The sequence below is a fragment of the Egretta garzetta genome, unplaced genomic scaffold (genome assembly GCF_000687185.1).
Source record: "Egretta garzetta isolate BGI_Z169 unplaced genomic scaffold, ASM68718v1 scaffold291, whole genome shotgun sequence".
In the NCBI taxonomy this organism is placed as follows: domain Eukaryota; kingdom Metazoa; phylum Chordata; class Aves; order Pelecaniformes; family Ardeidae; genus Egretta; species Egretta garzetta.
In genome coordinates this window covers 2,247,236-2,268,922 of record NW_009258783.1, presented here as the reverse complement: position 1 = coordinate 2,268,922, position 21,687 = coordinate 2,247,236, and the positions used below count along the sequence as shown (strand labels likewise).

Genomic DNA, 21,687 nt, shown 5'->3' with positions numbered 1-21,687 from the left:
GCCGGGCTTTGCTGCCCCTGGTAGCCTGGAAGCCCGTCAGCAAGGGGCAGCGGGTAGCGAGCCGGGGGCTGCTGCTTCCTTCCACCGGGACATTTTGGGTTCGGGTGGGTGTTTTTGAGGATGTTTCTCCTCAGCTCCTAGCGGTATTTTTTTTTTTTTTTCTTCCCTCTGTTTTGCCACCTTCTGACCCCCGGGGCTGTGCAGCTCCGGTGCCCCAGCTGCGGTGCCGGCAACCCCCGTGCGTGGAAGGGGGGGGTTGCCTTGTCCCCATGTTGCACTTGGAGCCTGGAGTTGGGCACCAGATTTTGTACTCACATGCTTCCTTGTAAATAAATATTCAGTAGTGCAACTGAAAAGAATGGCATGGTACCAGAGGTTTACCGGCAGTCTGGATGAAAGCCCATCAGTCTTTTTTTCTTACTTGAGAGACCTAACATGGGAGCGAGTTCAAGTGACTGTGTTGCTTCTGATCAATGCATTCTGCACTCCTTGCTCATTTGCATTACTGGATGGTTACTGCAGACAGTGACCAGCGTGTATACTTCTCTCCAAGTTGTTCTTGCTTAAAAGCAATGTCCCACTTGCAAAGTAAGTATGAATACGGCTGATGGAAACCAGCTTCCTACCTAGGCTGATTTGATGTGCTGCTGGTAGTAGCATGTTTTGCTGATCGCTCAGCTGTGATCCTGTTTCACCTGTTTCCCGTGCCTATCTGTGTACTAATATATTTATTTTTATTAGGGGAATTTTGCATGCTGTTTCTGCACTTATTTGCCCTGATATGAATGTGGTCACACCAATACAGTGCTGCCTGTCTCTATAGGTGCATTTTGTTAAAGCAAAACCTGAGTAGAGCAGCTCATACCATTCTGTAGCTCCAGGTCAGCAGAGCCTTGAAGCATCTGCTTAATATTAAGCATGTAAATAGTCGCATGAAATCTAGCAGAGCAAATTCCCGAAGTTGAGAATATGGTGGGAGATCTTCCAGCAGCAGGAGCTGGGGGTGGTGTACTCCTTCCCCTACCGAGCCTCCGGCAGCGGGCGAGGCGTCAGAAATGCGTGCTGCAAGCACCCAGCAGCGAGAAGCCCCTAAATGCCCAGGCTGGCCTTTTCCTTTAAGCAGTGATGACAAGGAAAAGAAAGCGAGTAGCACTGGGATGTTAAAATCGTGATGATACTTGCAACTCAATGTCGTGCATGAAATGTGACCACACAGAGGAACCTCTTCTGTCTCATTTGTATTTAGATGATAGGAATTACTGACACAGAAGAGCTTCCCTTTTCTATTCCATCGCGCTGTTGCTCTGAATCAACGCCAGGGGGACAAAATCTTGTCCCAGGCTATCAGCCTGGTGCTTTCTCACTACAAGGGAACTCAGTTGATTTTCATATCCAGAGAGTACCACCGTCCAGGTCAAAATGGTATGCTGGCTGTAAAGCAGTAGCGTGGAGGGAACACAGCTCGGGTTGTAGACTCCTGGCCAAGTGGGATGGGCTCCTGTGAGGAGTTGTTCAGCGTGTGGAGGTGGAGGAGTAGCCGACACAGTGCTCTCTCCACATTCCTCTCTGTGTAGCCAAACCAGAGCCTGAGTCAGCGAAGCCACGCTCGCAGGAGAGCAAGCACAGCTCTGTGGTTGTGGCTGGGGCTGGGCAGCACAATGTATGTTTTTAAGCCCTGCCTCTGCCCGTGGCTTCCAGTCCCAAACAAGCCATTTAACCTCTCTTCGTCGTGGTTACTTATCCCATAAAGGAGGGAAATGAGACATTTTAGGGGGTATTGACAGGGTTAATTCCATAGTGCATGTGGCATGCATGCAGGGAAGTCATGGAAAAAACACCCATGGGCCATGTCTTACAGGTCCCCAGAAGACAGCTGTGGAAAGCAAGTCCACAGCTCTGACTAGCAAAGTCTGCAGACTTTCTAACGAGAAGATGAATAGCTTGCAGAGTATGTTTCTGAGAGCTCAAAACAAGTAACTGTGTTTGAACTGAATAGGATGACACCAGAATTAAGGCTTTAGCCCATGTTTGAATGCTTTAATGCCTTAGAGCCTTATATGCCAACATGCTGCAGCAGTTCGTGTCCCTTAAGCCAACGTAAAGCATCCAGAGTTGGATCCCCTCTCCAGCTTCAACTTCAAGAGCAGCTTCCAGCGCAGCCTTCATTCCCTGTCCAGTGACAGGGATGAGGCAGCCCAGCAGCCATCCTCATTAGGACCATCAGCTGCTGCCCTGTTGCATCAGCGGAGAGTTTTCTCACAAGAACAATATTCATAACGGGACAAGGTCTTCTGCTCCAGTCGCATGGAAAGGACTCAGCACAGGGTAACACTGAAACATGAGATCCCAGTTGTCTCAGATTTTGTTTGCATTGGCCATGGTTGTTTTCTCAAATAAATTTCACTCCGATTTGTAGCTTCACAATTTGACTTTAACACGTTTTGCAGCACTGAAAAGGCCCTGACAGAAGAGCTGTCAGCCCTCTCCCAGGCTGAACTCGGCCTGGCTGAACTCGGCCTGCAGTTCCCATTTCACTGCAGAGTTTTGCTTTTCTTTCATTCTTGACTCTATCACAACTTTCTTTGATCGTTTGCCTCCCATCCTCACGTTCACCTCCAATTTTGGACAGGGCAGTAGCCCACAGGCACCAGAGGAGAGGCGGTCAGTGCAGGTGCAGGAGGGGAACTACTGCCTTAGCAGGCTTGAGGACTTCAGAGTGCTGGGAAAAGAGTCGACCACCCCTTGCACTGCACAGTAGGGCTGTCCTGCAGTGTCACCTCCACACCTGCATCACGCAGAGTGCCTGCTGGCAATGGGCTGTGGCAGCCCCTCTGTAGCACACCCTGCTCCCCAGGCTGTCTCTTGCACTGGCCCCTCTTCACCATCCACGTCCCTAGGTAAAAGGCTGTAACAGAAGTGTCATGTTTCTGAGTGTTTCTGTGTATTAGTGCTCACATTCATTTCATAATCATACTCCACCACAAGACTCTTCTTAAGAGGCTGGAGAGGAGAACCTCATTTATTTGGGGCTCTGTAGATCGATGGCTTGGTTTACTCCAGCCAGTGCTGCATCCCTGCAGTGGGAGTGGTTCTGCAGACCAGGACGCTGCGAGCTTGTGTGTGCTGGTGTCAGGGGCTCTGCTGGTGGGGTTAGAGTTGAGGGGTGGGGAGGAATAATCAAGCAGTTTTGTACAGCTGTGAAAGCACGGGGAAACCTAACCTGTGTTTTTTGCTAGTATTTGAGGACAATTGGGAGTCCCAGAGAGGAAACATTTAGCTCTTATTTTTCCTGTTTTTATATTCACTCAGCTAATCGCTGAGTAACATTCTTCTCTCCAGGGCGCTAAGCAGCCCCCTCTGAGCCTCACAGCTCCCCTTTCCCATACCACCTGGCAAGTCCTACTACATCTGTTTACAAGTGGGGAAGTGAAGATACTTGAAGGATTTCTCCCACATTCTCTAAAGCAGCCATTGGTCCTGTGGATCTTTAGTTGTCACCTAGATCCTAATATCTGAGAAACACTGTCCAAAGCCAGAGGTAGTGGAGGGTGTGAGGGCTTGGCCTTAGGTGTCTCAGCATATGATGAGACACAGAATTCACACATGCTTTGGCATTAGTGACTCCCCTGGGACACGTAGCAGGTCAGCATCAGCTCAGCCAAACCCAGGAATACAGTCTGAACTGGACAAACTGGATGATCTTTACTGTTAGTCCTCTGGAGCTTGCTAACTTGAGGAGTTATTTAAAGTAAATGCTGTCCTGGCTTGAGTAGCTATTTATTGCTGTTCTGTAAGCATTTTTCCCCATTAGCACAAGGGTGTGCACAGTAAAGACAGCAACTTTTACTATGAGGTCTGGGATAGGTTCTGCCACAGAAAACTACCCGAGGAAACCTTGGTGTAACCCCAGTTCATTCTTTTCTTCTCTCTAGGGCATCTGTGACCAGGAGGACTTTTGGGCATAGTGGCATTGCTGTGCATACGTGGTACGCCTGTCCAGCACTAATAAAGTCCATCTGGGCTATGGCCATTAGTCAACATCAGTTCTACCTGGACAGAAAACAAAGCAAGGTAAGCATGCTGGAGGTGGGAAGTGCATGTTGCGGTGGGTGAGTCCTTCTCACTCCCCACGGTGCCAGCAAGGTCAAGTCCAGATGGTGGCTTCTTTCCTACCCTCCCTTTCCACTTGAGATCAAAAAAAAGGCAAATTGACTCAAAATACCTGCTGGCTTTGGCCAGGTTGAGGGAATTTGTATCGAATTGATGTCTACGGGAGTGAGGACTGAGGGAAAGGTTGTACTGAACTGTGGCCAAATTGGAGGAGCCAAAGCTTGCATGCAGATAAGGTCATGTCCCTGCCTGGATGGTTTCCATGTGTCTTCTGGTTCTTGAACTCTGTCATAAAGTTAGGGCAGCTTCCAATAACAGAGTGCAAAGTAGCTTCACACTCTACACCTGTTTCTGAATCCTTCTTGCTGTCCCTTGCTTTTTACTATCGTATTTTCCTAGGCATGAGGGGTAGGGATATTATTTCTCTCTCCACACAGAATCTTACAGCAGAAGGAGAGGGACAGGATTCTGGCAGCCTGGCCTTAACAAGGAACTGTCTTGATCTGGTGCTGCCCAAAGGACTGCTCAATACACAAAAGAAACCACCTTGAAACCAGAGGAGTGTGTGTTTTTCCTCTAATTCAACAGTAATTTTAGATATAGCCAGAGCAGCAGGAGATCGCTTTGATCACTTTGAGACAGAAGAGAGACTTCTCATGCAGACACCCCTCTCCATACGAGCATTCTAGTGTAAGAATTTACAGAGAAGATAAAAAGTGTTTTAAGTGGGTACATGCTTATGCAGCTGCCTGCATTGGCCCCCATCTCTGGTGACGTGGCAGGAGTCTGAAGGGTGATACTTCTCAAAATGGCTGAACAAGCTTAACATCTTACTATTGCTGAAAGCACTGCCCCCATTTTCAGGTGGCGGCTGTTCCCTCCCATGCACAGGCCGTGGTCATATCAGGTCCCTTCATGAGCCAGTTAAGCCCACTAAGCTGACAGAAAAATCTTTCTTTTCCCTGTTTTTCTTTGCTGCATTATTTTTCTTCCAGTTCAATGAATTGAATTGGCATTCTGAAATTACGTGAAGGGCCATCAGTGTGCTCTTAGTCCAGCTCACTCTAAATCCTTCTGACATTGCTTTCCCCATCACGATCTCTGTGACTTTATTATAGAGTGGGTAGGACTTTCAGATGACTTGGGCAGAACACATGGTTACACCCACTTTGGCCATGTCCCATCTAATGCAAAAAAAAGAGGATTCATCTTAGTTGCTGTGAGCTGTATTGACTTTAGGGATGTAGCTAACTTCTCACCCCTGCCTAAGTGCCAGCTGTGAATATGGGCAAAATTGCACTCACCCAATACCAGGTAATGCTTTCCTGTCTCCCACCTCTGCTCAGCACCACCAGAGCAATGCATAGCTCACTCTGTTTTGCTCTCAACAAAACCAACTCAGAAAACAAACAGAAGTTTATTTTTTTTACTTTTAGCCAGATGGATTTGCTGATCTAGCTGCAAGGTATTTAGGTCAGAAGCAATGAACAAACAAAAGGAGATTCCCTCCTCCTCCCATTTCTTTGGTAAGAAACTGGGTCTCTTAAATGCCCAGGACTTCCCTTCAGTGACTTCTTTTGTTGTTGGCAGATTGTGTTTCAATCTGATCTCCCCTCTCTCACACTCCTACAGACAGCACCACCCACCAGCCCTCGTTTGTCAACCTGTCACGTCTGTGACCATGTCAGCGTGCTTTGTCACAATAATCCCGGTGGTTACGCTGGGGCTTTGAAGTTAAAGCATACATGTATTTTTGTCCCTTTCTCTTAAAGGAGATGGTATTTCAGTCTGTTGTCCTCGTCTTTGACGTGACACTGTCAAGATTGATAGATTGATCATTTTTAATTGATCTGGTCAATTCATCCTGCCGGTCGCTTCAGGACACTGTACCCATGTGCGCTTCACTTTCAAAAATGAGTAGAACATACTCCAGAGTCATGTAATGTGAAATGTCTTCGATTTAGCTCTCAAGGGCTTAGACAAACATTTATTCGAGTTCCAGGTCACATGGGTTCACATCCCCTTAAATCTCAGTCCCCACTTCAGTTGAATCTTCAACTTCAAAGCAAAACTTAGATATTCCCTCCTTTCATGTCCAAACTTGGCGTTTCATATCGTTTTGACAAAAGAAAGGAAAATAAAACAAACTTAGAAGAAAAAGCCTGCTGGAGCTCACCACAACTGAACCTTCACTCCAGTAATGTAGATTAGATGGCAGGAGATATGACATAGTCATAAAGCAAGCTTGAACTCCATGCTGCTCACATAACTGGGTACCAGTTGGTTCTGGACCTTCTGCACAGCTCCACTGGAAAGGCCCCTTCACTTGATTTTAAAAAGAAAATCATCTTTGCCTGGATTTTGACCCTTTGGCAAAGGAGTGAGGTCCCAGCTGCCTTTGCAGCTTCACTTCGTGTTGAACTCCTGCCAGCTCGCCGAGTTCCCAGCGTCTCGCTCCCCGCTGATCTGTCTCTCTCTCCCTGCAATTGAAGCGTAACACAGAGACTGAAAAGATACCCCAGCTTTCCAAGTGAACATGTCAGCGTGCAGAACTCCTGTCAGCTTCCCTTTTTTTCAGGAGACAGATGCAGTAGGACTTCAAGGCATGTCTTTGCTCTGTTGACTGCACTAAGTCAATCAAGCGTTTGGCCTAGAAGGCTTGAGAAGTCTCTTTTTGTGGGAATTTCCAACAGCACGTTGTTCCAAGTGCAAAGCTTTTTGGCTGAATGAACCGGTAGAAAATAGGCCAAGGGTTTCAAAAACTCACCTGCAGCAAAGCCCCATCACTGCAAGCAAGAGGGATAAATTCATCCCTAGTGTCCATCTACTCTTGCATTTCACTGATGGATTTTTCTTCACCCTCTGACCCTGTCAGAACAACACTGGGGATCAGTTTGGCCCCATGCTTTGAAATGACTCATGAATGAGCCAGTCTTCGTCCATGTAAATGAGACTTGGCAGGTCTGCGCTAAGTGCTTTAAAATTTTTGAGCCTGGAGGGACTGCAGGGCCCAAGGGAGTGCTAATGGGATGTAATCTAGCTTTCCACTATTGTGCTGTCAGTACAAAGTCTAGCCCAGGCCTCACGCTGGCTGCTGCTCAGTGGCCTGTATGAAATGAGCTGTTGGTCTGATTCCTGCCGCTGATGAGTGGCTGTCCAAAGCACAAGACCACCCGACGCTGACTGGCATTGCTGTAGGCAGCAGAGGCAACAGGGATTGAGCAGCATGGAAAATTAACCCCATTCCTTTCAGGAGGTGCTCCATCCCAACTGTTTAGTGTAGGGTACCATTAGCACAACTGCGGTCGGATCTAAAACCTTCACCACCAGCTTCAGCAGGTCTGGATTGCACCCTCTGTGGAGGAAGATCACTCTGCCCTGCTGATTCCCTATCTGCTCTCCTCTAGTTTGCTCTTCCTCTCTTCTGGCTCTAGGGATGCCAGGCTTTGGTCTTACACTATTTTCTAATTTGCCCTATGTAGGGCAAACTTCCAGCTGCCTCTTGGCGTGCTGGCCAGGACCACAGCCTCCAGTTGCATTGCCTTCACTCAGGTTTAAGTTGCTGCCTAGCCAAACAGGTAGGGCCAGAGTGTGCTCTAATTTGCAGTCTGAATATGAGTGGAAATAACCTACAGGGCTTCTCGCTGCAACTATCCTACAAATACAGGAAAACCACTGCCTCGCAGAGCGGGAGGGCAGGATCTGTCTGTGCAGACTGGGGGTTTGTACCTTTCCTAGACATCTGCTGCAAGGACTCAATATATTGGGTTAGGCAGATCCTGGGTTTCATCAGTATGGCTGTTCCTGGGGCTATACAAAGTATACATAACCCTACATATATGTAGGGTCATACAGCGTGTATGTACCTGCAGGGGATGAATCACCAGGATAGCAGCAGCCTGAAGACTTGATACCTCCAAAGATCTGACAGTGCAGCAAGACAGCAGCTTGTGCTCAGGCTCCTTATCGAAACTGAGGTAGCAGGAAATCTCATTAGATAAAAGCAGGGACCTTCCTCTTCACCCATAAGTAACCTTCCAGAGCTATTTGGAGAACATCTTTCACAAACCTTGTTTCTGACCAGGAACCTCAGATCCAAGAAGTTAAAAGAGTGCTGTCCTCCTGGGGCTGAGTTTGGGGAGGAGCTGCTGGAAATGAGGGGTGTCTGACTGGTTGTATCATTCATTTCAGAGGGTCAGTTACCCGATCTGCTTTGACATCTTGGCAGGTAGTTCAGCCTCTGCACTCAAATAAATGAGTGTACACGCCCTGTTCTTGGGGTGGTTGTGGAAATAAGCTTGTGAGGTATTTGGGTACCTCTGAATGGTAATGATAGAGGCTATAAATACCCAAGAATATCAAATTACGGTAATACTTCTGAGAATGTTTTCAGTATGAGGCTGTCCCACTGCTGTCTTCATTTGAAGTCTTAAATTAATTTTCAAAATATCGTGTGCAACAGGGAGACATTTTGCTTCCCTTATTATCTCATTGATGTGCAAACAGGCAGGGGATTGCTAAGATTTAACCTCAAGTCTCTTACCCAAAGACCCATAGCAGATCAGTAACAGAGCTAAGTGATGTGTAATGATGTGCCCAACACCTGAACTGTATGACTAGGGCTGAGAATCTGTTCTGGCCTTGAGGAGGTGCAGAGGTGAATGCTCAGGTGAACCGGGGCTTCACCATCCTGTTGAAGAAAAGTTTCTGTGCGGCTGAAGAGCCTCGGCACAATGTCCCAACAACTTTCTGGGTTCTGGGAAATAGAAATTGCAGGTCAGTGGCCCTGTGAGGCCAGGCTAATTGAAGCTCAGCAGCACAGGACTTATGTGATTTGGGCAGTGAGCCAAGCTCCAGGCTCCCTCCATCCATGACTGAGGAGCTCACAAGAGGGTCAGCAAGCAAAAAGGTGATTTCCAGGTCGGAGATGAAATAGCAGTCACCTTTGTGTGCCGCGTTACAGACAGCGAGCTTCTTCCTGGTTGTCAGTTTCCTCCCTGTCAGCATGGCTTGTTACCTGAAGCAAATTCAACAACCAATACCTAAAATAGAGCTCAGAGCATAAGCATTAGTTCAGAAGAGGCAGAGGGAAATGTTCCATGTGGACAGATTATGCCACAATAGCTTAATGCAAAGTTTCGTTATATTTTTTTCTGAAGTGCTTGGAGATGACCCCAGTCAAAAATGAGATAGAGGACTAGAGAGGCTTTGGGGTTGTTCAGATGTGGCAGTTGCTATTTTAAGGCTATTTTAAAGCTGTACTGATCACAAAAAGGACTGAAAAATTCTTGTGGCCACCCAAGACACCCTCATACATAGATTTCTTCTCTGTGGTAGTGCTAGGGATATAACTGAAGGGCCATCCCCAGGAACTTTGATCAATGTTCTTCATCCTCTTGTTCATGTTAAGCACCTGCTAGAGGCTGCCAGGAGAATGGACTGGAGATGGATGGTGAGCTACTAACAGTGAGGTTGGTATTGTAGAGGCAAGGCAGCCACTAAGACTGAGTGAGCCCAACCCTGCAAGCAGCCACTGTGCTGATTTCATTTCTCAGTGCCCCTAACTCCCTTGCCCTGAATGTTTTCTGCCTTTGTTGGCTCTGTGGCATAACCACAACTGAGCTCACTGCTCAATGAAGAGAAAGTTCTGGAGTTATCTCACCTGTACTTTCAGGGCATCTTGTCTCAAATCCTTCCATAACCAATGGAGAAAGGATGACATCTTAGGAAGTCAACTCATTCCCTCCTAAGATAGGAGGAGGACTAGATAATCTTTGGAGGTCCCTTCCAACTGAAATGTAGCACAGTATTCTGTTCCGTTCTGTTCTATTCTATTCTATTCTGTAGATTTATGCAGTATGCACATTGACTTTCCTCTGGAGGTGCCTAGACTGTTGACATTTGGTGGTGTACAATGGGTGACTCCTTGCCCTAGTGTGGCCAGTTACTGAATTGGAGCCAGCTACTGTTTCTTACTAGAGTAATGTTAATGCTTTGAAGAAGTCCCTCACAGCAGGGGCATTGCACGTGGCTTGTTAGTCTGGACCATAACCTGAACATATTTTCCTGCTGGTATTTTTTTCCAGCTTCTCATGACAGTTCATTTAAGCCATGTCCTCACTGTGTCTTGGTTCAAAGCTTATTGCAGATTTGGAAAGGCCCCTCCTGCCTTCCTTTAGATGCTAGAGATGATCTTTAGCCGCCTTCAGGCTTTGCAGTTTATTATGCTGGCATTTCTGAAGATTTCTTATTGTATGTGGTAACACAGTGACTCCATACATAGTTTGTTTAAGAGGGAAAAATGTGCATGGCAAAGCAGAGAAAATAACAAACAACAGGAAGCGATGCCAGAATTGTACCCACTTAAGAATGTAAAAAGTGCAGCAGTGAATACTGTGCCAGATCCATTCTATTCATGTAAAATAATCCAAGTTTGCCATGGAGGCCTGTTTCCTGCCACAGCAAAAGGACTTTTTCCTTCTGTGAGCTTTAAAGAAGTGCTAGATCATAACTAACTCCTGTGTCTGTGTCCAGTCCAAGATACATGCTGCAAGAAGCCTGAGTGAGATTGCCATTGACCTGACTGAAACTGGAACGCTCAAGACCTCAAAGCTGGCCAACATGGGGAGTAAAGGCAAAATTATCAGCGGCAGCAGTGGGAGTCTTCTGTCATCAGGTAGGTCCTCTATCCTGTAGCTGGAGAGAATATGGTGGGAAGGGCCATGGCCATGGTATAATGGGGAGCAGAAATGCACTGCAGAAATGAAAGTCACTTCCCTTTAGCCTTTCTGTCTGTCCAGGTGTCAGTCTGTCTCTCAGCACGTTGCCCCACAAACAGCACAGACAGCAGCCTCCCCCTCTCTCATTACCACTGCTCATTTTCTCTTTGGCCTCAGGATGTCATCTCCAACCTCTCACTTTCTAGCTGAGACCTGGTCTCTCTTCACAGTTTCTGGCATAATCACCCCTTGGCACCCAGCTCATCCCTAGGCAGATGCATTTGTGAAGGAGCCCTCAACCAGCAGTAAGAAAGCAGTCAGCCACTGCAGCTCACTAGGGAAACTGAGGCTGGGGATTGGGGATGTCCTTCAGCAGTGTTGAGGCAGGGTGGCTTCTTCACAGAGTGCACATCTGCTTTACCTCTCTGCTGCTGGAATTTGCCTGGTATCCCAGGCTCAAAAGGAGCTATTTCCTAGCACTCTACTCCATACTAGTGTGGGGACCTAGAGGTTTCTTTTTGTGGCTTAGAGCTCCTTCCTGTTACAAGGAAGACATAATCTGTGAAAGAAACCCAAGAGAAGTTGATATTGAGGAGAGCTAGAGCATCAGAAGGACCAGGGAAGAGGAGTCAGGAACTTGTCTGTATGTCTTTGAAACTCTTCTGTCAGTCTGAACAGGGCAAGCTGTGTGTAAAACAGTGCTAAACATCACTCCAGGAGCAAAGCAAGGATTGATAGTTTGCAAAGAGCTTGAAGCTGCTTAGGTAAGAAGCTCTTCAGGAGGGCAAAGTAGTTGGTATCACTATAATTAACAGTTCCAGTCAATTAAATGCCCTCTGTTAAGCATAATGTCAAGTTACTGAAAACTATTGTTTTGAGATGTGTACTACCAGAGAATAATCTTCTCATGCTTGACAAGGGAAGAGTCCATCTAAGAACACACATGCTTTAAAACTGAACCTATACGGGCATAGTAGGTAAGCTTTGCATCACTGTATCCTTCATGTCTCTTAAAAGCCACTCCTGCCTGGAAAATGTCCAGCAAGGGGTTAAAATATGCAGTGCTTACAGAGCTCCAGAGCAGCCTGCTGTGCAGTTCCTTGCCTTGTCTGCAAACAGAGATGCCTTTCTGCTCCTGAGGTCCTCCTGAGGAAGTATACAATCCACCGTCTGTGCCTCCCATCGCTTAGGAGTTGCAGTAGCTGAGCAGCTCCCAAACTGGTGTCGGGTTGTTTGTTTGGCATTTTTTCCAGCTCTCCTGCTGGAAGGTAAATAACGTTAAGTACCCCAAGGAAGTTCTTAAGGTCTTTCCAAGATATCAGCCTCCTGGGCACCGTTCCCAAGTTTGTGAGAGCTACTTGGTAATAATCCTGTTTTCATGTTAATACGCTGACTTTTACCTTCCTGGAAAAAAAAAGTGGGGGTCGGCTTCTGCTCTCACACTGGGAGAGCAGTAGCCAGGTGAAAGCCAGCAGAAAATCAGGCCCAGAAAAGCTTCTGTAGGGCCAGCACCTATCAGGGTTATGTGGATGTAAATACCAAACTGGAAGCTGCCCATGCTTTTATTTGTGTATTATTTTTTTTTTTGCTCCCTGTTCAAATCCCTTCTGGCTAAGACTCAGCAGACTCAGCAGAATTGCACTAGTGACTAGACCCATGCAAAGTTCATTGACCAGGTGAGTCATTTCTTGAGGCCTGGGTAGGTGGATCAGTCTACCTGGACTCCTGCGTAGGACTGTGTGAACCTGTGTTTCATTTGAGGTGCTGCAGATGGACCAGGTGAGCATGGCTCCATCCAGGTTCCTGTGTCCAGAGCTCCTTTAGGTCCTACCAGCTGTGAGGACAGGGTTCTCCGCAAAATGTTAAGGAGAGCTGTGGGGTTTGCTGCTGCTGTGTGCCTTCCAGCAGCCGCAAGCAGCTACAAGGAAATTTAGAGAGAAGACAACTGGCAGAGGAGGACAGATACCAGGGAACTGGAGACCCTGGATTGCTTCCACACAGTCACCCAGACCCCTCTGCTCCAAGACCCCCTTCCCTTGAGCCTGGCTGGCAGAGGTGACCCAGCCCTGTCCCACTGGACGGGAGGGGGCATTCCCTGCCTGTCCCGCTGGGCACAGTCACCAGCTCCGTCCCAGCCTTTGCATTTCCTCCCATTGTGCTGAAGATTATCGGCATACAGTCACAACAATGATGGGTTATCGCAGTACAGCCTGCGCGCTGGAGAGAATAAGTGCAAATGATTAAGTGGCCACAGTAGATTTCCAGGCTATAAATACCCTGAGTGACTCGAAATCACAAGAGCAGGACTGAATATCTGTTTGCTCCCACTTCCCTACTGTTCTCAGTCCTTTTTTCCTGGAAACTGCTTGTAGCCGTTTCCTCTCTCCGTTTCAATCCTCCTCACTGAAGGGGCTATCAGTGCCACGAGGAGCACACCAAAGCTGATATGTCTCCCCCGGGATTGCAGCAAGGCTGCAAGGAAATATCTGTTGTTGCTTCCAGCTGTCACACTGTCTGGCCAAGATCCTGCTGTGCAGTGCAAGACAGTCGCTGCCCCACATCACTTACAGTCTCAAGGCACAGCAGAGGGGAGATGGAGTCTTATACTGGGGCAGTGACTTCCCCATGATCTTAGCAATTCAGGGCCAAAGCCTAAGCCCCTCCGTGTTTCCCAGGCCCTTGATCTCAGTCTGTGTCTGCTCCAGAGTTGTAAGTTTGATACTTGATGCTCCCCAGTGCATTTCTGACAAGCTTGCTCCTTTACTTTTGTCCTCATTTTGGCTCTGATGGGGGTCCCTAAAACAGTGGGCTGCTGGGATTTAGCTCAGGGATATTCTGCTCAGGATCTCTGAGCCATCCCTGGACATCTAGGGCAAGATTTGCCCAGGAATGAAAGCTCTGCTTTCACACTGCATGAACCCTAATCAAAGCCAGCAGAGATAATTATCGGAGCAAAATCAGGTTAGATCTAAGGTGGATTTTTTCTTCGGTCTGTGCTCTAAGTGCTCTGCCGGGCTCCTAGCTAGTGAGGAGCCCTGTTATTGCTGGGTTACTGTTGGACTGACCTCCAGGCCACCTTCGTCGTCTCAGTGGGCAGAGGAGAGACCACCACAGAGAAGCACCTCTGCTTTAGCTCTGCAGACATGCTCGGGGAGCCTCTGGCCCCCTGAGCTCCATTCCTTCACCAGCGGTGGAGGTTTCCTGTGCAGGGGCCTGTTTACGTTTGAAAATGCCACGACAGAGCCCAGCCAGCCGGTTCCCAGCTGGACCGCCCCGGCGGGTGTTGGAGCGGATAAACAGCACCCGTGCAGCCTCCGGCACGGCCCGCAAGCACGGGGGCTCACGAAGATGAGTCGCCCACAGGATATCTGAGTGCATCCTGTGCGGAGCAGCTCCAGCTGGGCTCCCGCGCGCCGCAGAGGATATCCTATTTGTCTGGCAGAGACAAGAGATAGCAGCCGTCTGAGGTTGCTGGCTGTTGTGCGCTGACATCCTGGCGCGGTGAGTCAGCCCGGGCTCTGGCACGGAGCAAGCGTGGGGGGACCTCCCCTCCCTGCTCAGGGGACAGCCTTCCACAGGGACCTCAACCAAACGCCAGCGAGCTGGAGCCAGCAGCCGGATGTAGCATGAAGGGTTTGCCATATTTAGATGCGATTCAAAAGCTGTACAGGGAAATTAGATATTTCAGCAACATTTCACTTGATTTACTGCATTAGGAATTAGCCCTAATTGTGGGAGGTACCATACCTGAGAAAGCCTCCCAATCAACTATTTCTGTCGCAGTAGGAGTCTCTCAAGTTAGGACTGATCTTTCAGGACTGATTTTTCGTTGTTGATGACCCCCTTTGGAAGGCACTGGACAGCCATGACTCAGTGAGCATCATATTTAATAAGGCTGATTTAAGGTAGTATCAGCTTGATTGGTTTGGTTTGTGCTTGTCTTTGATTATTTCTTTGGTTGTTTTTATGGTCTTTTGATTTATGCTGACATTTATGGGTCAGTTGCCACTGGATTTAGAAGTGGGTCTGTGGTCACAGCCTTGCTCAAGGCTGGATTAATACATATTTAGAAATAAAGAGCATTTAATGGAAGCTGTAGGCACCCCAGCAATACAAAGCACTGTTTTCCACTCCTTTAGAAGTGTCTCACATGGGTGTGATTCTCTTGACTGATCAAGTTTCCATTTGCTTTTCACTTGTGAGAACAAGCAGAGAATCCAACCCATAAAAATCTAATAATACACCCCAAAATAGTTCAGCTTTTGAATAAAAGTTTAAAAAAAAACCAGCTAGAACAGAACAGTTCCTGAAGGAGAAACTTCAAGGAAGGTCTGAAGAAATATGTGAGTCCTGCAGTATGCCCAAGGGATCATCCAAGTCAGGTATGGGCAAGCTAAAAAAATTCAGCATCACAAGCCATGAACTGAGAACCCTGTCCCCTGTCCTTTGCACCCTCGCTACACTAGAGAAGTTTGTGATAAAAAGACACACTTGGAAAAGGTTGATTTAAACTGGTTCATTAGTGCCAAGGAGTGGATGACTTTGGTTTTAGCAGTAATCCCACTGCTTAACTCAGAGTGTGACAATGCGATTCCAGATCTCCCCCAATTCCTTTGCTTTCTGGGAGGGGTGAAAAAGATGACAAAACGCGCCCTTGGTGGACAGTGTCAGCGACCGCATCGGGGTTGAGACCAGCGTGGTTCTCACGCAGGGTGAGCGCAGCTGGAGCAAATGCCGTGAACTGTCTGTGCTTGATTTGGGTCCGTACCAGCTCAGCCAGAAGCCGTTCGTTTCCTTCTTGTCGGCACACCCCGAATCAGCTCAGGCATCTGGCCAGGTCTTAGCCTGTTCATATGCTTTTAAATGTTTCAGCATCTATGTAGCTGCTGTGGCAACCCGCAGTGCAAAACCAAAGAGCTTTTAAAAATAAATCTGAAGCTGGTGTGGAGGTAGGGAGCAGAGAGAGGAAGGAAAGGAGAAGAGCAGTTGAAAGGAAAACGTAGGTCATTAAAGTTGTCCTAAAAGAAAGAAAATACGGGGGGTTTGAAACATCTGCTGGAATCATGAACAACTTTTTACTGGGACTCAACAGTTTGTTGGCAATTCAGTGAAGAAATTCAGCCGTTTAGTTTTTGCTAGTAACTGCTCACCAGGGTTGCTATTAAGAATTGCTAAATGCTAGAGAGGGCTTTCCCTGCCAGTGCAAATACAAGGCTTCTCTAAAAGATCCCATCAAGTTCCTGCAGCACAGATGTGTTGGCAGAATTGAGTTTAGTTGCTCTATGAGGGCAGACCCAAATGAAAGGAGGATGACTACAGCAACTAAACAAACATCTTACCATGAGGTTGTCCTTCTTTATATGATGATGCTCAACCTGGCTGATCTTTAGAGAGCCGTTTTTCCACCTCCCCCACTCCAGGATAGCCCAATAAAAGGTGTAACAAAGGGGGGTGGCGCTTCACAGAATAAGTGCCAGCTGTCTTCCTGTATGAAAACTGCAGAAAATAATGGTGGGAAAGATCTGTGAGATTCTCATCTCCCCCTGGGCCAGTGCAGAACTGTTTCATGGCATGGGTCGCCTCAGTTCTCTTTCAGTTTAGCTTTAATGGTCTGCTGGAATAGTAGCAATGAAAGATGAAGCTGAAAGCACAAATTTTACTCTATTTTGCTGCCAAAATGAAGAATGTTTCCCAGGTTCATTCCAGAGCTCTGTGAAGTGGAAGCAACATTTTCATGCTCCTTGGGCTGAGTGTCTTAACTGTAGGCTTGGAGGCCAAGCTGCAAATCTGGAAGCCCCACCTCACCCCCATCCTACAGGTGCACAGAAAACTCCATGTAGCATCCTGTTGTACCTGACTCCTGCAGATGATAAAGGTCTGCTGTCTCTGTGCAATTGCTCTAGAGGGGCAGGAGAGCCCAATAGAGTCACCTTGGGGTAGCGAGTGCTAAGACCATAGAGGAACCACTGAGAACTAGGAGGAACGCCCTTGAAAGCATTGCCCAGTCAAAGGCTTTTCTGCAGGCATAAACCTACCCCACAAGAAGTCCCTACAAAGCACTGGGCACAATCCAGCTGTCTAAATGTAGGTGTCTTGTGCCATTTTAGGTGGGTTAGAGTATCCTACTGCCAGTTCAAAAGAGTGTGGGTCTCGCAGGGTTCTGTATCCTATCTGCTACCCCATGGAAGACATCTCAGGTATCTTTGATCACCTAGACACTTCTGTTGAGGCAACAGTAACCCCTTAGCCACAGCAGCCCTGTTTGTTTAGCCCAGCTCAAGACCCACTATGGAGTTTATAAAAAGGGATTAGATGCAGACTTAGGCTGAGCTCCAGAGCTGTGCGTGGGGCAGAGCTTCAGCGTGTGTGGAGCTATAGCTCTCAGTGTCATCTGTGGACAGACGTGGGACGCTCCTGCTGACTGATACCAGAACTCAGCTTTCCATAAATCTAAGGTGGATGCTTTGAACTACAGCTGTAGCTGACCCCCAGCCAGTGAGATGAGTGAAAAGCCTGTAGAGATGGTGTTTACCCCTTCCTGAGTTTGCTTTTCATCTCACAGCATGGCCATAACCTTCACGACCTTACTTTGTGATGAAAGGATGCACTCAGCTTATGCAAACAAGGGGATGAGAGCAAAGTAGTGACTTCACTATAAACTCATCCCTGAGCCCAGAGGTGCATTAAAGAGGGTGAATGCTAAGCACATCCTGAAAAATCAGCTGCTCAAGTTGGGGACCCAGAAATGGTGGAAACAATGTTGCCCCTTCTTTGAGATGCTAGATCTTGGATAGCAATTGATCTGCCATCCCAAACCAAAATAAAATCAGGAACCCCATTAATAAGTTCCCTTAAAGAGCTGAAGTTACAAATGCTGTCAGGACATCTGAGCAACAGAGTCTGACTTAATGCATGGACTTACTTCAGTGGAAGTTGCTGGGTAATTGCCACTTGAAAAGTCAAGCCATTTGCACATCCAGTTTAAATATCTTGACCTACGTCTTCACAAGAAACAGCTACTATCCCAGGAGGACTTATGGGTTATTGTTCTCTTGGTGTGTTTTACAGGAATCCTGCTAGGTAATTTTGTTCCATTACATTCTTTCATAAAACAGGCACTGTAAGTGGATGAAATTAAATTTTTGTTACTGGCATAATTGCAGTTCTTAAGAAGTAGGCTGTATTGTCAAATGGTTTCTCCTAGTCTTAATTTCCCCAAAATGCATCTCCTGGGCTTTGTAAACATTGAGAATTTCCATGGGAATGGTATGTCTTTCTTTTCTAGGATCTTTACATGAATAATTTTGTTGCCTTTATTTTTTCTGGCTATCTATGACAAATGTCTTTGTGTGCCCCACTGTCCAATCTCTGTCTGTTAGCTTAAACATTAAGAATTTGCCGTAAACAAACATGACTGGGTAACACCTGCTTCATGTCATAGTCTGATTTCTTTTGGAAGGACTGCATCCAGGCTTTGGTAAAATTACAAGCACTCCAGATGTGTATTCTGCTGTCAGCTGGCCTAGTGAAATCATTGTTTATTGATAGGTTCCCAAGAGTCAGATAGTTCTCAGTCTGCCAAGAAAGACATGCTGGCTGCACTGAAATCCAGGCAAGAAGCTTTGGAAGAGACACTGCGCCAACGCTTAGAAGAGCTAAAGAAACTGTGTCTCCGAGAAGCGGTAGGCAATGGATATTTTATAATCTGTAACACTTTGTTGCTTGCATTGTTATAGCATGCTTGTTGTTTGGAGGTGGTGTGGAGTCAGGAGAAGAGATCCCTTCCACAGTCACCTCTTGCAAAGCCCATTGTACAAAGGCCTCAGGAAGGTCCAGCTGTTTCAACTCCAGATTGCAATGTCACAGGACACTTCCCCCCCAAAGAAAGGGACCCCATGTCCGTTGGGTACCCAGCTGGCTTGGGGCTAGGAGGTTGCTCAGCATCTATGTCTGCTGTTTGAAATGGTGTTTAAGGTGCATTCAGCCAGGCTTCTTACTGACTTTGGTGGGAATATGCAGCTACCTAAAAGGTGCAGGAAGGCTGTCCTTTTGACTTCATTAGCTAAAAAAACCCCAGGCTCATACACTTTCTTCTTGGAGCAGGCCTGACCTTACATGCTTGTCTACTCCCAGCACACTCTTATGTACAGCACACAAGGTCTCATCTGCTCCATGTAGGCTCCCTCCATCCAGTAAGTTCTGGCACTGCTGGAGAGGAGTGGCAGTGTGGTGGTGGACCTTGTGAAGAGGAACGACTGTGGTCAGCCCAGGACATGCAGGATAACTCAGGAACTCATCTCATAACCTTCCACTCACTTTCCAGTTCCTTCTTGGATTACACAGGAGGCCAGTTTAGAGATCAGTTTAACATTTGGGGAAGTCACAGTCCTGCTGCACATGTGTGTGGAGATTAGCAGCAGCATACACTTGGGTCATTCAGCAATCTCCTTTGTTTACCAGGCCTGAAATTTGAATTTAACAACAAATTGTGATGTGTAACACAACAGGAAGCTGGCTGTGGACAGTGGCACCGATATCGTCCAGTTGTTGCTTAATGTTTGATGTGTATCTCGCCTTTGACAAAGATGGAGGAAATAGGTCACTGATTTAGCTCTCATTGTGCTTTGTTTCAATTAGTCTATAGTTTTAATGCCAAGAAGAATAAGTTGTGTAAAATACCTCTCAACAAAGAAAGTCAGCAGAAGTCTCTGCTGCCCCAGTTCTCATCCCTTACTCCACATGAGCAACCCTTTCCCACCTGGGAGGTCCTGGTTTACTTAAGCAAACAACTCATGCTGATAAAGGTCGCAGGACCAGATCCAGTCTCATAAGTCCATCCAGTAGAGAGCTAAGATCATCGGCAGGAAGCAGTCACACACTCTTCGGGGGCTGATGGACAAGGACTGGAGGGCTCTACTTGCCCTGGAGGAATTTCCCACCCTAAGCTAACACTGCCTTACTGCTGATGAGTGATGCCATGCAGCAGCAGGCATGCAGGGGAAGATGTGCCTGTGCCGCAGCTGCAGGAGCTCACCGGCCAGTGCCTTCACTTTAACCCCAGCCCCATCTGCAGTGCAGCCTCAGCCACTTCGTGAGCAACCGGGATGCAGGCAAAAGCTCCCACTGGGGCATGGAGCCAGCGGTAAGGAGCAATATCTCCATAACGTGCTGCAGCAAGGCTGAACAGAGCCCATCTGTCAGCACCTTAAGAGCTGGTAGAAAGTGTTCGTGCTTTCTGTAGATGATCCAGGAGAGGCAGTTGATGGACACTTGGAATCTGACCCTGTCTTGCAACTCTACAGCTCATCCATCAGCAGCCTCCACTAGGAAGTATTTCCTCTCAGTCTGCCCTTCATCCTTTCTGCTTTGGCATGGGAATGGCCAAAACAGAGGAAGAAGGCAGCAAACCAGGAGATAAAAACGGGTTAAAAGTGGGGGCATAATGAAATAAGCATGGCCAGAGCCAGTCATAACAGTGGCATCAGGTTACTTCAGGCCATCACTACTCCAGTTACTTATTAATTTAGATTATATTTCAGGACTGTGCCTGTGAATACTTTTCAGTTTATGGAGGCAGCATGGTAGCCCACATTAATTTCCTGCTTCATATTAAGTTAGGGGTTATAAAGAAAATATCCTTTTTTCCCTTGGGAAAGGATACAGGAATCTGTGTCTTGATGCAGTGCCTAGAGCCACATGATGCTAGAAGGAACACATTACAGAAGAAACGCTGAAATAACCCCACGGGGCTGGAGGGGCAATGCAGAATGGGACTCCTGAGACTGCAACAGTGCCTCTCGCAAAAGGGGGTTGTGCATGTCGGTACAGAGCTTCACTGCAAACCCATTTTGCTGGGAACTGCTTAAAGGAAGGATTTGAAAAGGCCGGGTCCTTGTTTCCTAGTGACCTGAAAAAAGTAGAAAGAAAAACCCCGTTAGGGAGCAGGGGAGAGGCCGGGGCAGGCAGGGGCCTGAGCTGCACACTCGCATTAAGGTCAGCTGCTGTTCTTTGGGATTCAGATGATTTAGGTTACTTTGCCAGCTGGATCCTCTCAAGGCTGATGCTAAGGAACACAAAAGCCTTTTGTCCTTCGTGGGCAGACTTTTGAGTACAAGGAGTCAGGCTGTGCTCATAGTGAGGCTCCTGCCTTTTTCTGTAGGCATTTGAATGCCTTCAATTCAGATATGTGTGGCTGTATTGTGTAGTCCAGGGAAAAAAAACCCACAGCATTAACTGATGCAGCGCTTGCTGCTTCCTGTGTTCCACATACTCCTCAGTTCTGTGGGTTTTCCTTCAGATTTTGAACAAATCTTTGCAAATGACCCCATCACTCTGACAAAGCATCATCTACTATTGCTCCAAAGCTGCCCATGACATCACCAGGGTTTGGAAAGGGCTCTGATACATGAAGTGTTATCAGACAGGTAATGAGGTACCAGGCACTGCTTTTAGTGGCCATTTTCACTGCATTCCTCTCAGACACATCATGAATCAGGTGGGAATGTTTTTCTGTGCAGGTCATAACCTGCATGGCTGTTGCCAGTGGGGCTTTCTGACTCAGCAGACCTGCATCCTGCGTGAAGACTCTTGGATCTGTTCACCCCCTTCTCAGAAGCGGCTCAGCAGATGATAGCAGCTCTTCTTTCCTGCTCACCCTGTGGCAGAGATGAAAGTGGTGTGTGCTGTAGTCTTTTCAGCCTCAGGCCCCAACGCCCTAGGGATGGGCACCACCTACAGACCTACCCCGGGCAGGCCACAAAAATCTGTATGCATACACAGGCTAAAGAAAAGTTCCCCACCCTCTGTGTCAGGTCCTGGGACGAGTTTGCAGAGCTGGGTGCTCTCCTGTATGTTTGTC

The 21,687-nt window shown here is 47.4% G+C and overlaps 1 protein-coding gene across 1 annotated transcript in view; it reads left to right on the top strand.

Moving 5' to 3' along the window:
* The window catches only part of FRMD4A (FERM domain containing 4A), a 185,939-nt gene that overhangs the window by 147,962 nt on the left and 16,290 nt on the right, over positions 1–21,687 (top strand). Inside the window, exons 12-15 of the mRNA XM_035889183.1 lie at positions 2,630–2,754; positions 3,933–4,071; positions 10,645–10,786; positions 18,378–18,511. Coding sequence (XP_035745076.1) covers positions 2,630–2,754; positions 3,933–4,071; positions 10,645–10,786; positions 18,378–18,511 — 540 coding nt within the window. The remainder of the gene's footprint in view (positions 1–2,629; positions 2,755–3,932; positions 4,072–10,644; positions 10,787–18,377; positions 18,512–21,687) is intronic.